Here is a 15,310-nt window from a genome sequence, read left to right on the forward strand (position 1 = left end):
CATTAGCAAGCTGTGCAACCAAGCAGGAAAAGCTGTGTAGAGCACAGCAGATGCTGAGCACCCACATCTTGGGCCTGGGGATTTTTACTCTCATCTGCTTCTAATCTGGTCCGCTTCAGGCACACTCCTGCGGTACATTTTCCAGTGTGGTTTCATCCGAAGGGAGCTCGGTGCCTTTGCTGCAGGAGGTCCTCAGTGCGCCCAAGACGGGGCAAGTGGAGACCAGAGTAACCGTTGCACCGGCTCTCATCCCATCCCCAGCAGCAGTTCCCCCCAGTTGCTCTGGCTCTGGCATTTCCCTTTTGCACAGGATGAGACTTGGAGCATTTAACTCATTGCCCATACCAGCGAGCAGCAGCTGGGAGATACTCGGTGTGCTCACAGGACGGTTGCACCAGCTGATCCGGGTGGGTGTGCTGTGCTGGGGGAGCCACAGGGAGAAAAGCTGCAAAAAACAATATCTGTGTTATTCATCCGTTCCGAAACACAATTGTAAATTGTGTCATGATTTGGTCAATATAAGGTGCTTGCAAAGATTTAAAATAAAGAGCATTATGACCCCGGAGTCTTATTGATTTTTTTTAAGTAATTTCAAAGAGAAGCTACTCAGTTTCCAGTTTGCTGACAAATTCCTTGCTCCCAGAAGAATTCCTATTGAACGCATGTTAAACACAGGATAAAATAATTCCAAGGAAATCTAAAAAGAGGGCTTTTTGCATGGACTCTGCTCAGCAAATGGGTATTTAACCTCTGACCGGTGACAACAGGTTTCCTTTAGCTCTATTAGATCAACAGCTAGCTACCATAATTAAATAAAAAAACTATTTAGAGCCCTACCAAACATGTCCTGGGAATTAAAGCATATGGCGGGGATACGGAAAAAAGACTTTCCATATGCTAATGACCCTTGATGTCTGAAATAAATTAGATCCATTACAGTTTATGCTCAATAAAGGAAAGACTTTAAGCACTCCAAAGTTAGTGACTCGAGACCGATTTTAGCTCAGAAATTCAATCTGCCTACTTATTAATTCTTAGCAAGGCTCTGGAGGAGACAGGGGATGCGAAATCATATTTCTGTGCTGTATCAGAATTTTAAAGTGCCATCAGTTTCTTTTCCTTCTTTTTTTAATTAAACCATTTTTCATGCTTCCTTTTTTGTTCTCCACATTAATTTGATTTTCTTCCCATTTTTGTTTAATTTCTTTCTTTTTAAGGTTTCATTTATCCTATTTCAACTGAACAGAGAACCCAGAATGAATATGGATTTTCTTGTAAGTTTGATGTTTGATTTTATGTTCCTGGATGCTAATTCTGATGCTGTTCCTCAGGTCAAGCTTTACTGTTACCCAGCTCTATGAGATTAGGCAAAGAGGGCCGTATTCAGCAGAGTGAGTTGCATGCTGCTTGTTTGACAGCAGTGGCAGCGCTTTGCTGTCAGCAGGCTGACGCAGAATGATAACAGCCCTTATGTGCAAGGGAAATGGGAGAAGATACTGCCTGAAAAACAGAAGCCAGAGTGACTGAACCTTCTTATTATTAACATTTCCATAACAAAAGGAAGAAATGTAGTGGAGGGAAAACTTTTCTTTGAGCTGAAACTTGGAGATCAGCTTCCTAAACTGCTAGGCAAAAAGTGTAACATTTTGAGGCTATTACACTGAAGGTACCAGGAGCTTATACAGTTTCATTTGTCCCTTGCAACATTTGCCATCTCTCACCTATATGAGTAGAGGGCACGTTGGCTTAAATGGCCAAAAAAAAGGAGCAAAAAATAACATAAAAGTGATTTCACATGTTTTAAATTAACAAAAATGGAGTATTAAAGAAATTTGTTTTTGCATTTTTTTTATTTCATTCTTTCTAAAATCGAGATTCTTCACTGTACGGAAAAAACACATCAAATTTTGATTGTGTCTTCAGACCTTTGGGGAAAAAAATGTCTAGTGGATAATGATGCTAGAGATTAGCCTGGAATTAGCGCTGAAGATATGTTATAAGCAGATAGTAGAAATATCATAGCCATTTCTTCACGAGACAGCTATAATAAATCTGTGTTCCTTTTGGTAAATTACCACATTACTTTTTGTGCTTGCTTGGGTTTTGTCCAAATACATATATGTTAATGCCAGTGGTGACAATTTAGTGTTTGAGTCTCTGTTTTGTTGGTTTTTTTTTTTCAAATGAAAAATGTATAGTAGGGAAAAATGCCTTGACCTATTGTAGTTAAAAAAATACAAACTCAAAAGACACATTCAGATATTCTAGACATTCCATAGGAAATCGATTTTTTTTTTCAGGTTTTTTGATTGATTGTTTATCAAAAACAAGGGTCATGAAGCTTAAAAAGCAGCAACACAGTTTTTGTTACCAGATGAACTACTGAATATGCACATCCCATATGACATACAATTTCGTTCTATCAGGCTAATGTGCTTCATAAGACTAATTATGTAAGTGCACATTATGCTTAGTAATCAGCTGCCGGGGTCCTGGGTAGATGGGCAAGTAGATAGGTAAAAATTAGGGCACAGGTTAGAGAGAAATTGAATAGTATTTTCCACCAAAAGGGCACAGACCTGTTATATAGCTTTGGAAATGGATTTTAAATTAACCTATAAAAAAAAAAAAAAAAAAGGCAGTAAATATCTGCAGGAAACGAGAATAATAAGGATGTATTTTCTTGAAAGTCTGTGGCGCGTTACATTTCTTCAAGGTTCCCGTCCTCTCTCCCTCCAGCTGCTCCCGACTCGGATGATGTTGCTCTCTACGTTGGGATCGTGATAGCCGTGATCGTGTGCCTGGCTATTTCTGTGATAGTGGCCCTGTTTGTCTATCGCAAGAACCACCGTGACTTTGAGTCGGATATTATCGACTCCTCAGCACTAAATGGTGGCTTTCAGCCTGTCAACATCAAGGCTGCAAGACAAGGTTAGTTGTCATTTCGCTCTGTGCTGACCACTTCGGGGAGATGCAGTAAGGTATGGTCTCTTGGGCTGTAGGAACGGTGTTCATTGGATGCTTGTTGGCACTTGGTAAAAGGGAGAAAGATAATATCCATTTGCTTCTGACGGTCAAGGGCTAAAAGCTCACGCTGGCCTTTTTCAGTTGTGCTCAAAGCATAAAGCAGAGGAATTTAAGTTCTGAAGAGAGAATGTGAATGAGAGACTGAAACACAGAAACATTTCCAAAAATACAGGTCCTGTTCAAATTTGAGGCAAAGGCAAAGCCATGCCTGAACCAACAGAGGCAGGATTCATCACAGCACTGCTATTACAACAACTCTGTAACACATTCCTCCCCTTTGTTGCACTAATAGCCTTTTTCACTGTGCCCTGTCACCACAGGCATAAATAGTAGTGTAAGAAATACTGTACTTTCAATAGACAATGTAACAGAAGTTGCAGTAGCACATAATTTAATGATGGGCATTTTTATCGCTAAAGCATAGTGTGATTATTTTGACACCTCACTAGCCAGAAAGCAGACAATCAAAGTTAGGCATGTTTAGGCTAAGAGTTCCTTTTTCTTTTCTTTTTTTTTTCCCAGCACTTGTGTGTGAAATAAATCAAAATAAGTCAAGATGACAAAAGAGCTGGCAGTATGGATGATTAGCAGAAGCATTATTTTCTTTGTTGAGCATGCTTTTAAAATTCCAGAAGGCATAATGCAGGTCATAATCCCGGACCAGCTGGAAGTCATGGACAAGATGACTTTGTAGATTTGTTGTATCTTTTATTTAAAGAATTCTACCTTTAGGACAGTTAAACCATTTAATAATTCTCACTTAGCATTTAGGGAGGGAGCACCAGTTAATAAAACTAGGTGTATTAAGTGTGGAAAACATCTTGCCCTGAGGCCAGCATGTCATACTTGAAATCTGAGTGCAGTCTGGAAAATAATCCCAGTGGAAAAAAATCTTTGGAGCAGTGTGCTTTAATTTTGTATAACACTTAGATTCCATAATGGTTGGGGCTATGCAATGCCCTGGGAGATAGCCAGGTAGATGCATAGAACAGGAAATGGAGGTCAGGGATATGCTTTGTTAACCTTTGGTATGAATATAAACTGAATGCAAAAAATAAGTCTTTATCCAGAAGAAAGTCATCAAAATAGGGAAAGAAATACAATAAGGTTTTTCTTCTCGTTTCCAATGCAGACCTCCTGGCAGTGCCACCAGACCTCACTTCTGCTGCAGCCATGTACAGGGGTCCTGTTTATGCCTTGCACGATGTCTCTGATAAAATCCCGATGACCAATTCTCCGATCCTGGATCCACTGCCCAACCTGAAGATCAAGGTCTATAACACCTCTGGCGCAGTCACCCCCCAGGATGAACTCACTGACTTCTCTTCCAAGCTGTCCCCACAGATTACCCAGTCCCTGCTGGAGAATGAGACCCTAAACGTGAAGAACCAGAGCCTTGCTCGACAAACAGACCCATCTTGCACTGCATTTGGGACCTTCAACTCCTTAGGGGGCCACTTAATAATTCCCAATTCAGGTAGGGGCCAGCCAGCTTGGTTTAAAGGCACAATTGTTTCGTGGTTTTAAGTGGAGTTAGCTTTGTTTTCTTTTACGTAGGAAAAAAACAGGGTCACACTTGGACTCTGCCTTTCTTTATTCAGACCAAAGATTTTTTCCCTCCTGTTCAGGTCTACTCACTTATTTCACATATCCTTTTCCCAAAGTCTTGGCTGTCTTTTTAACAGAATATTGCAGAACTCCTAGCCTCCTAACTCCAGATACGTTAGGCTTCAGAACTTTCCTGTGTGAATGAAGATTCAGAATCCTTGACCTTCCTTTTCATGCAGCTCTAGAAAAGGGACTTGAAGCCAGAAAGCCTCCATCTTGTCATCATACATAAAAAGGACAAATTAATTAAAAAGCAAATTGGTTGTTCCACTTCCAAATCATTGCAGACTGTGTGGTATTGAAGTAAGACACCAGAATACTAATTCTCAGAAGGTTTTTTTCTGCCCACCTTACATTCTACAGGAAAATATGGCCCAAGATATCTTTTCCGTATTTCACTGTGTGTTATAAATAAATACTGCTAATTTTTTTACAACTAGAAAAGGACATCAAATGCTTGTTGGTATATATGCAAACTGCAGGTCAATCTCGTTCTCATATGATAGAAGGTTGGGCAGTGGGGCCTTTTCCAGGGTAATCAGGCAGCAGAAAGCAATTTCAGAGCAGCCAGGTTGCTCCCAGGCAGCCTTGGAAGAGCTTAGCTCCCTCAACCAGATTTTTAAAAAGAGCCCCACTCCTGTTTGGATGCTAATTGAAGTATTCACAAAGAGAGTTCAGCACGTAGATGTTCCTGTGGGTTTGAACTTGCTAGTAAAGAGCAATGCCAGCATCTGAAAAGGGATTGAAGTGGCAGGTCATGACTTTATTTATATATAACATATGTTGCATTAACCAGATGCAGTCCCTTTCTAATGGACAAGGTCAGAATAGCACTTACATTTCCTAGCTGAGGGAATCGGATGCATAAAACACTTGATCTGCTGGATGTGCAGGCCTCCTCCCAGTATGCAATGGTCAGGGGTCCCCACAGCCCTGTTTTTTTCATCATCTGGGTGCAGGAAAGATCATAGTCCATGTGAGGCCACAGCTCACAACTACATCACACTGTAGCTTACGATCTTACAGCTTTTCTGCCTCCCTCCTTCACATCTGGATGTCAGCACTTGCCCATTTTACAGCACTGTGTCCTGCCTAAGGCTTTCTACCTTATTTCATGCTCCTTCACCAGATCTTTTTTTGTTTGTTGACCTTATGGAAAAAACAAAATGTCCTAGTGGCCCTGGACAATTTAGTTCTTCTGGGACCCAGCTCCACACTGCACAGGAAGACGCCAAAAGTGATCCATAAGCATTAGCCCTCCTCTCTGAGCTACGGTGAAATAGTAGGGGAAAAAAATCTATTTAATTTAACAGCCTGAATCAAAGCTGAACTGCTTAAAGAAATCCAGTACTGATTGCTAAACAATGTTGAAAATTCATTCTATACAATCCTGGATTTCACGTTTCTCTAATTAGCATCTTAAGGCAGATATCAATATTCAGATTTCTTATGCCATGGTGGTACATGTTGTCAGCAAAGTTTATTAGTCATATTTAATTCACATATATTAATATCAATTTGTAAAGAAAAGTGCTTATTTATTGCTGTAATCCCTTCAAAATGATTGAAACAAGCTTTGTAGGGTATTTCAATCTGTCTGCAGCTTGCATGGATGCCTCTGTGCTGCTTCTAGTCATACATATATACATATATATTCTCCCAGTAATATGATCAAAGTCCTTCATTTACACCATGCCTGCACAATTACAGCTGGGAACATATGTAGGTGAAGTTGTAACGGGCTTGTAAGTAAACAAATTAAAGCATCAGAAGGCATTCCTGGAAAATGCTGATCCCTCTCCTTCAAACCAGGGTGTGGGACTGAGCCCTGAGACACCAGTACTACATCTGCTAGTCATACTCAAGCAGCTGTTGTCCAGAGTGAGCAGAGGTTTCCAGCATAACTCAGCCACGTATGGAAGGAGAGGGAGCAAGGCCACGTGAAGTATCTTTTTATAAAGCCTCTATTGTACATATGTGCACGCTCATTAATGTAAATACTCTCCCCATAGGTTTGTTTTCATCTGTATAATAATAAGTACATGCAGAAATTAAAATCCCTGCTACTGATTTCCAGTTAATTCACATCTGCAATGACAGCTGGCCAAGACTGGCCAAAAAATGTGAAACACTGAGTTCTTCAGCCGTGTTTATCTTGTAAAAAGAGGACCCCTTGTTTTCCGGGCAGTCACTTGCTAGATTTCTGAAATTGCAACAACATTAGAGCAGTTCTTTGAAATCTAATGTGCAGCTAATTGTCACCACAAAGGGCACAGAGCATATTTGCCCAAACTTTTTTGAGGTTGGATGGCCAAATTTTGAGTCACTCCACAAGACTGGATATATTCAAAAAGCCAGGAAGCCCACTTCTGTCTCACCAAGAGCCTGATTAGAAACTGAGTACATTAAAAGACAGGTTGCCAATGACAGAACCCATCTTTCAGGAGACAACTGGTTCTTGTTATTTCCTGGGACAATATTTTGCTGGCTTTTTTTCCTGTCTTTGATTAAATAGGAAGTGCCGAGAGAGAGATGTCCCACTACAGCTGTGGGAGATTTTAGTCAGAATTGTTTATTTTCCTCTCATTTTACAAGGTAAGCAGCAGTAACCATATGTCCACTCTTTAAATAAAACAAAAAACGGGGAAAGATAGCCCCCTTCTCCACCCCAGTATTTCAGTGCAGATGCACAAGGGGAATAAGAACTGACCAGCTGACAGTCAGGGAGGTCAGGCTTGCAGTAAACACTCTTCTCTTGAGTTGCTGTAGAGTCTTCCTGAGAGGCTGGGGAAAAAATCCAGCATGCTAGGCTTCAGCTTCTGATTCTCCTGTCACTCTTCGTCAGAAGCCCCTTTTTCCTCTGTTTTATGTTTTGTGTCTCTTCTGTTCTGCAGGAGTAAGCTTGCTGATCCCAGCGGGGGCCGTTCCCCAGGGTAGAGTCTATGAAATGTATGTGACAGTTCACAGGAAGGAGAACATGAGGTAAACGACTGCATTTATTTGCTTGGCCTTTAGCTGTGGGGAAGAAGATATGGGGGAAAATGTATTAACTAAAAACCTGTGATGATACGCTTATGCAAAGCCAACTGCGTTGAGGCTGCTTGCTTGACTTTGAGGTAAATGTGAGCAAAGCCAGGGATAAGCTTGGCCACAAAACCGACTCAGACTTTTACTTTTCTAATGAAGAGTTGCATTCTGCAGCAAACTCTCAAGCTGGGGGGATGCTGAATCAAAGCCAAAAGTGAGGAAATATGCCAGCAAGAGCTTGGTGCAGCAGAGAAAGTGTGAGGTAATCTCTTAATAAAGGGTTTTGCCGCAAAGGACACAGTGGTGGGGGATCAAGGTGACAGATCAGCTCTGCAGAGAGATGGAAGAGGCTGTCCGTGGCCAAAGCGCTGGCGGTGGTGGGAGGCACGCGGCTCGCTGCAGTATTGCTCATTGGGGCAGTCCAAAGCTCAGGTGTGGGACGCAGCCCTTTCAGGGGCATTGCAGTTTCCTACTGCTTCTCAGGTTGGGCTGAGAGGAACTGCTAAGATCTGGTCGTTGTCTGTGGCTGCTCAGGACCCTGTGGCACATAAGTGTTACAGATCTTCCCCCAAAACTCAGCTTACGGGGTATCCCACTGTTGTTCTGCTCTGGGAGGCACAAGTGACTTTTAGGCTCATAATTAGCTTGAAAGTGAGTGGGATTTAAGTGCTTAAGGGCCATTTGCCACTTGGAAAAGTCTCTTCTCCCATTATAATGAAGGTGAATTTTTATTTCATGGGCTTTGGCTAGTCCATGAAGTGAAGAGGGCAGAGCCACAGCTTTTGCTTTTGTCCACTCCTCCTTGCTCCACAGTGGAAGTAAGCAAGCAAGTTATCCTGCTTATCCCAAGGCACACAAGGTGAGGACCACCCAAAACCAAATTGGTATATTAACATGATCCCTATTCCTCTTTCTTACCTGTATCTGCATGTATGATCAGTTCATATGTTAGATCTTAGTGTCTATTAAGTGATCAGACAGCCTTGGCTTAAAAGAGAGTTTCCAAAAGGCCGAGATAACACTTGCTGCAGTTTAAGAAAACCTAATGAAGAGAAAGGAGAAATCTTAGTCTTCAGAGTGGACTCGTGCACCAAAACTGAATGGCAAATGTGAAACTAAGCACTCATTACATGGTGCTGTGCCTCTTTTCCCTCCTCATAGCTAGATGTGTTTTTTGGCTCAGCCCTTTAATGGCTTTTATTATGCGCTAAGCCGCAGCTGTTTATACACTTCATGATATTGTGCACTATTCTTGAGCTTGGTAGTCTTTTACTATGCTAAAATAATCTGCTTAAAGAAAAAATAAGTGACCTTCTTGCCCTTTTGCATGCATTATTCATGGCCTCCTCTTTGAAAATAGCTAATTGCAGCTACAGAAAAAGTGTCTTCGTTCATATCTAATATTGATTGTATTCCTATTACTTTTGACTGTGTTTTAAAGATACTTACAAATGGCATTGAAAAAAAGGATAGTTTCCTACAGAGGGAAAATTCAACAGCCTCCTTTGCTATTCAGCTCCATTCCAAATCTCCTTTCTTTAATTACCTCATTCCTCCAATTTTTTTTTATTTAGTTTCCTGGAGGAGCTGTATGTGTAATTAGTTTCTTTCCAGTAAGTTGAGGAGGGAAGCCTTGCCTCTTTCTTCATACAATGCTAAACAAACAACGTCACATGCTAGTCTTGGATTTGTTTCCTTCCAAGGTCATGGAGTCTCCTGTATGTGCTTTGTGATAGCAGTTCCTCAGCAGGTCGTACAGGGGATAGAAGAGCAGGTTAACCTATAAAGGGAAAAGCAAGCTTAGGGTTGTGCCTTTGGCCAGACAGAATATGCTGAAATACATCTGCAGAAGTGAAGGGAAAGGTGCACACACCTGCTTGCAGTGAAGGTTTGGTGAAATGGTTGCTTTCCCTGGGAGAGGCGAACAGTGAGCGAGGGCTTAGCTGTAGGGGCAGAAGAGCTCTCCATGCTGTGGTGACAGTCTCTTCCCAAGCGAACAGGCCCCAGCTGCTCCCCGCGAACGGCCAGCAAACTGTCAGCAGGAGGCTGGACACTGCTTGCCAGGCCCTACTGCCAACCCCCAGTGGCAGAAGTAAGGTGGTGTCACGCGAGATTCCTGCTCAGGCTGAGAGAGAATAGCTGATGCAATTGCTTATTTGAGTTGCAAAGCTTTTTCAGCCCCTCTCCAGAATATCAGGCTTTTCATGCTCACAAAAACCAACTTCTTCTGTGACATTTCAAATAGAGCACTTCAGGTCACTCAGAACAGAATATTCACCAAAAGGCCTCATCGCTGGAAGGCTGCAACCCCCCTCACCTGCTGACTGCTGCCTTGCCCTAGATGCCCAGGTACCAAAAGGGCTAAATGGCACCCAGCACCCAGCTGTACTATTCTCCTGCTGAGGACTGTGTTACTAAACACTTCACTTGCTGTAGCAGAACTGCAGTTTGGTCAAAGCCACCTTTTTCTCACTGTATGGACAATGGCTATTGCTTAATAGAAGTGCAGACATATGGGCACTACAAGTTAGTGTATGGTGTAGCTATCTTTTTAAATCTGTTACTGCAGTCTTATAGCACTCCAGCAGAGAATAACAGTCCACAGTATGGACTAGCTGCAGACATTCACTTTTGTGGCAAAGTGGTAACTGGTGTGTGTCCAATAAACCCTGTGAGATCCTGAATTTGTCTTCATGTGCACTATGTAGATATATATGAGTTGAAAAGTCCTTCAGGGCATTGACAGCTGATGTAGTTTGGAAGTGCACAACTACAAAACCATAAAATGGGATTTATAATGGAAAACGTAGCCAAACTCTGTTTCTTTATATGCAAGCATCGCTGAGACAAGAATTAGATCCTTGTAGCCTTACCATAAGTAAAACCACATAGCAACAGAGTGCTTCACCATCACAGATCATGCGCTTGGGAGCTTATCTACAGCAGCTTACAGTTAAACTCACACTTGGTTTTGTAGAAATATGAAATGATTTCTGAACAATCAAGCTGAAACAGGAGATCTCTTATCCCTTGGAGTCCTGCAAATTCCCCTTTTCTTTTTCTTCCTTTGCTTTCCTAAATCCATTTCCCCAGTTAGTCTCTGAAACCTGTAGTAGTAGAAATTTGAGAGACGTCACGATGCAGTAATGTTACTCTTTGTGTTGTCTTACAGATTGCTTATGAGAGTTTTCTGAGAAGCTCTATTTATTCCATTTTATATCCATCAAAGTGTGTGAGAGCAGGAGGGTCACTCTGAAAGCGTTATCCTTCTGCAGCAAATCGGGGTTCTCATGGCCTGCAGTAAACGCCACTTTGAGGTCGTTGTTCTGTGCAAGTGTGTTAGTCTGCTCATGGCACAGTGGGTTTTCTCTTTTCCTAAACAAATAATGCAGCAGGCTGGCTTTTCTGCTCCTGTGCTACAAGCTCATCCTCATTCTTCCTGTTATTTGGGACAGCAGGGATTGCACGTGCTACCAGGCATTGATCCCCCTGCTGGTGTGAGAGATTCGTGTTGACCTCATGGAAAGGTTTATGTGCTTTATAGAATAGCTACAGTGGGGAAGAGGCTGCATATGTATGCGTATTTGTATATATATATGTATATATATATGGAACTGAGAAAATGACAAACCTGTAAGAATATCCCACAGCCATCAGACAGGTTTCTGCTGAAGCTCACGGACTCCAACAGAGCTAATCGCTGCTGCTGGTGATCAGATGCTGTCCTGCTTAGTCAGAGGAAGTGTCACTGGCTTTGAGGATTTGCAAGATGGGGTCCCCACCTGAACTGTAGATCTGCCTACAGAATAAACATATTGTTGAGACTAGCACCCTGCAAGAGCCTGTTTGCGTGAGCAGTTGGAAAAGCATAGGTCTTAGCCCAACCAAGGACTAAAAAAAATAAATGGAATATAAACCGTCAGCCTTCATGATTTACTTCACTGACTGCTTTGGGTTAAAAAACAAATGTAGCTGTGAGCACATTGGAGCTATATGCTCCCTTTGAAAACATCTGGCACTGGTCACTGCTAGACGGAGTCAGGGTCTTGATGGCCCACAGGTTTGATCTCGCATGGCAGTTGCCATGTTCCTGCGCGAGCCGCTGCAGAGCTCGCACAGATTAGGCAGAGCTGCTGTTGCGTACTCTAATCAGAGGCAAGCACTGCACTGAATAAGGCAGAGCAAAGGCTACCAGGATTTTGTTGTTCGTCTGTATAATACACGGCACAGAAGATGGTGCTGAGATGCAAATGAGACCGGATGTCACTGATCCCAAGAAACGGGACAATCCGAAGGGCAGAGCAAGCAGCACTCCTGAAGATCTTGGGGGAAGGCATACATTGTGCCACTTTCAAATTAGCTGCCTTAAAAGAGTGAGGGACCAGGGGAGCCTTGTCAGGATTTGAAGTAGTGGCTTCACACTGGATGGGCTGTGCAGACTTTAAGTTGGAACTGTTAAATTATTGAAGCTGATCAATGATTTTAATCCAAGGAGCAATGTTGGGTTTTTTTCACCAGTAAACTCTAAGCTTAGTGATGTGAAACAGAAGAAATTGAAGTCTTCCACGTCTGGTTTCTCCACCTTCCTTTTTTATCCCAGTAACATAAACAGAATTACTTTGCAACTCAGAGACAATTTCATGATGTGCCAGTCATTTTAATTGAAAGATCCAAAATAAAAAAGACCAGAGCACTAGCAAAAGGGGAGGGATTTTTTCAGATTGTCTTCCCTCTGAAGATAGAAGGGCAGAAGAGCCAGGAGGTTAGTCAAGGATATTAAGTTTGAAACTTAAGAAGGAACACACATTAAACATAAAGCCTCAGCAGTGAAGGGAAAAACAACATGTCTTTCCTCAGACTTTGAGCTATCCTGAGTAGAAAGGTTACCATCTGTTGCTATGAGTTATTCATTCCTCTCTCCCTGCTCCATCCTGTGCTTCCTGCTTTTCAGAGAGTTGTTGTGATTGCCTGTAACATCCATGCACAGTGCCAGGGAGAGGCATGTAGGCCCACTGAGGAGCAGTGATTTCGCTAGTTGTGCGCACATCTGCTGCCTGACAGCTACCTTAATGAAAGTGGTCTGGTTTATTACAGGGAGACGGTTTCAAATGAGTAATTCTATTAAAAACACAAATTTGGTTGGGAAAGGACTAGATACAGTGCATAACAGCTTTTTTGTTTGCTTGCTTTTAAATGAAAGCTGACTGCTCTTAATGTGCGGAGCAGGATGGGACAACAGCTAAAAATATCTGAAGACCTTCCAGTTATTGTATATGCCTTTCGACAGTGATGGTAAACAGTGGGTTGAATTTCACTCTCAGTCAGATTTTTGTAAAACAAAAATAGCTGTCATGACTGCAGTGAAGCGCCTTCAGAGTCGTACCAGAACAGCTAAACTCCCAGTCTCGTCTGACAGCTAGTCCCAAGACTGCTGTATGGCCAAAGTGAAGCACATGTGGATGCTTTTGTTTTGGGAGGGAGAGGAAGGGGGGGATAATGGCCTAAAAGTAGGGTTTGACCCGCCATTTTAAAGACATCTGCTCATAGATTTTTCCGCTTTCGAGGAGATAGTTGCCTTCCTTTGTGTGGTCCCCCGAGTCAGTGTTTGTGCTGGCTCTCCTGCGACCCGCAAGGCCGAGGTTGCAGTAGTTGATCAGAACGGCCGCTCGTCCGGGCCAGGACGCTGGCTTCGCTGCCGCTGCATCACCTGCTCCGGGAGAAGGCAGAAAAACGCTCGTAATGAACGAGTGCGCAATAACCTGTCTTCAGGGGAATGTGTTTGTTTGCTAAAACCATCAATTAGTGTTGGGTTTATGCCTTGAAGCAGAAAGATTAATATCTCTTGTATAATATATCTTGGCTGCTGCATCTGTTTCTGTTCTCATTAGCTGTAGAAAGGCATAATCCTTTTGTTTTAAGATGGAAATTAGAAACAACCAGGCATAAGAAAAGATCTATCAAGAGAGTTTTGTCCCGTTGTTCCCGTCAGTTGTCCTAGGGTGCTTCTCTGCTGCACGTGCCATTGCGTTGCTCACCTTCCCTCCTCCGGGTCTGTGGTGTTTATGGCCGAGATCTCTCCACCATCCTATAGCCGTCCCTAAATGCTCCTTCACCAGAGCTGGGTAGGAAAGGGAGCATCACCTCAATGCACTCTGACCTGCCTCTTCTCATGTCACCCCCCCAATTATTTTTCCTTTTTGCCACTGTGTCACATTGCAAGTTGACACCTGCTGCGTTGCAATAAGCTCATCTGAGATTGGCTTCACTTCTACTACTTTTCCTTGTCACTAAATAACCGTGTTCGGCATTGTTTCACTCCTGACGTCCTAACTGCTGTACATTTAATATGATTTCATTTCCTACCCCTATTTTTATCCTCTGTGGTCCTTTGTATTATTTCCCTGCTCTCACTGTCACTTGGGATAATTCTTATTTATTGTTAAATTTAATGATTGTGCTGCTATTTATTTTGTCTTCCACTTTGTGAGTAAAAATCCTGCCCCACAGTAGTCAGTCAATAAGAGGTTCAACCCTGACTTCAATGCTAGAGTTGGGATTTCACCTATTAAATGACACCAACTCCCCCATTTCACTCCACTGGAGATCTCTGCAACTCATTATATCTCTGTTTTCAAAGGTTTCAAGTGCTCTGGGTCACTCACAGTCACAAAATCGGCTCAAGCCGGGAGGGCTCAGGTGGCTCAGGTGCCACATGGGGTGGCTGATGGAGAGTGCCCGGGTCTGGCATCTCTAGTAGCTTTGTGGGGTTGGCCTCAGGCATGGGTCCGCTTGGTGAATCGGGACTGCAGAGTCAACCGTCCTGTTTTGAGCCTGTTTGCTGCTCTTCGCTCATCAGGGAGCGTCCCGCGTCCTATATACCCCCATGAGGAGCCTGCATGCTCGTCAGTCTGGCAGTAAATCTCGTAAGTCTGATGACAACGATGCTGCTCACAAGCTCGGGAAAAACGCTAAGCCTGGATGATTTTTGCCCTGCGTCTCTCTGGTGGTGTCTGCTTCCCGTCGCGCCGACTGCTTGGTCTGGCGTGCCTCCTGACTTTGTGTGCTGCGATGTCTCTTAAATTTGTGCTAATCGCATATAAAATGTTGCAGCACACAATGATGTCCTCCACCAGAGTCCTAAAATTTAACAGCTAACAAAATCTTGTCACAGAGCAGTGACTAAATTTAAGTCTACTTTGAGACAATTTTAGGCCCTATGATTTATCAGCGCTCTATTATTTTAATGACCTTTTTGCTTTTTTTTTAACCGCATGGATCGGTGCTCAGATTCTTATCGATTTTAACTCATTTTTCATCTAAAAGGCAGTGTATGAAAATTTCTACGGCAATCACGATGCATTCCCTACTACATTCTTTTTGTCTGCTCGTTTTGTAGTTCAGTGCAAAGAACTATTGCATGGCTGTATTTTTTCCTCCCTTCTTCACGGTTCAGGAGTCCTTTAGATGAAGTTAGAGTAACCAGATGATTAATTCTATTGCTTGTCATAGCCGTAACTTTCAAGACAAATATTGTGATTTTCAACTATCATTCTCCTAAGGCCTTGTGTTTTTTCTAATTTAGACTGTAGGACAGTATTGAAATGTCTGTTAATTTGCAAGGTGGTGGAGCATCGGAGAACACCACTTT

At 42.6% G+C, this 15,310-nt stretch overlaps 1 protein-coding gene across 1 annotated transcript in view; it reads left to right on the forward strand.

The window, feature by feature from the left end:
* The window catches only part of UNC5C (unc-5 netrin receptor C), a 255,196-nt gene that overhangs the window by 219,451 nt on the left and 20,435 nt on the right, over positions 1-15,310 (forward strand). Inside the window, exons 8-11 of the mRNA XM_062574197.1 lie at positions 1,218-1,274; positions 2,740-2,931; positions 4,160-4,504; positions 7,530-7,617. Coding sequence (XP_062430181.1) covers positions 1,218-1,274; positions 2,740-2,931; positions 4,160-4,504; positions 7,530-7,617 — 682 coding nt within the window. The remainder of the gene's footprint in view (positions 1-1,217; positions 1,275-2,739; positions 2,932-4,159; positions 4,505-7,529; positions 7,618-15,310) is intronic.

Source organism: Rhea pennata, chromosome 4, assembly GCF_028389875.1.
Source record: "Rhea pennata isolate bPtePen1 chromosome 4, bPtePen1.pri, whole genome shotgun sequence".
NCBI classification, from domain to species: domain Eukaryota; kingdom Metazoa; phylum Chordata; class Aves; order Rheiformes; family Rheidae; genus Rhea; species Rhea pennata.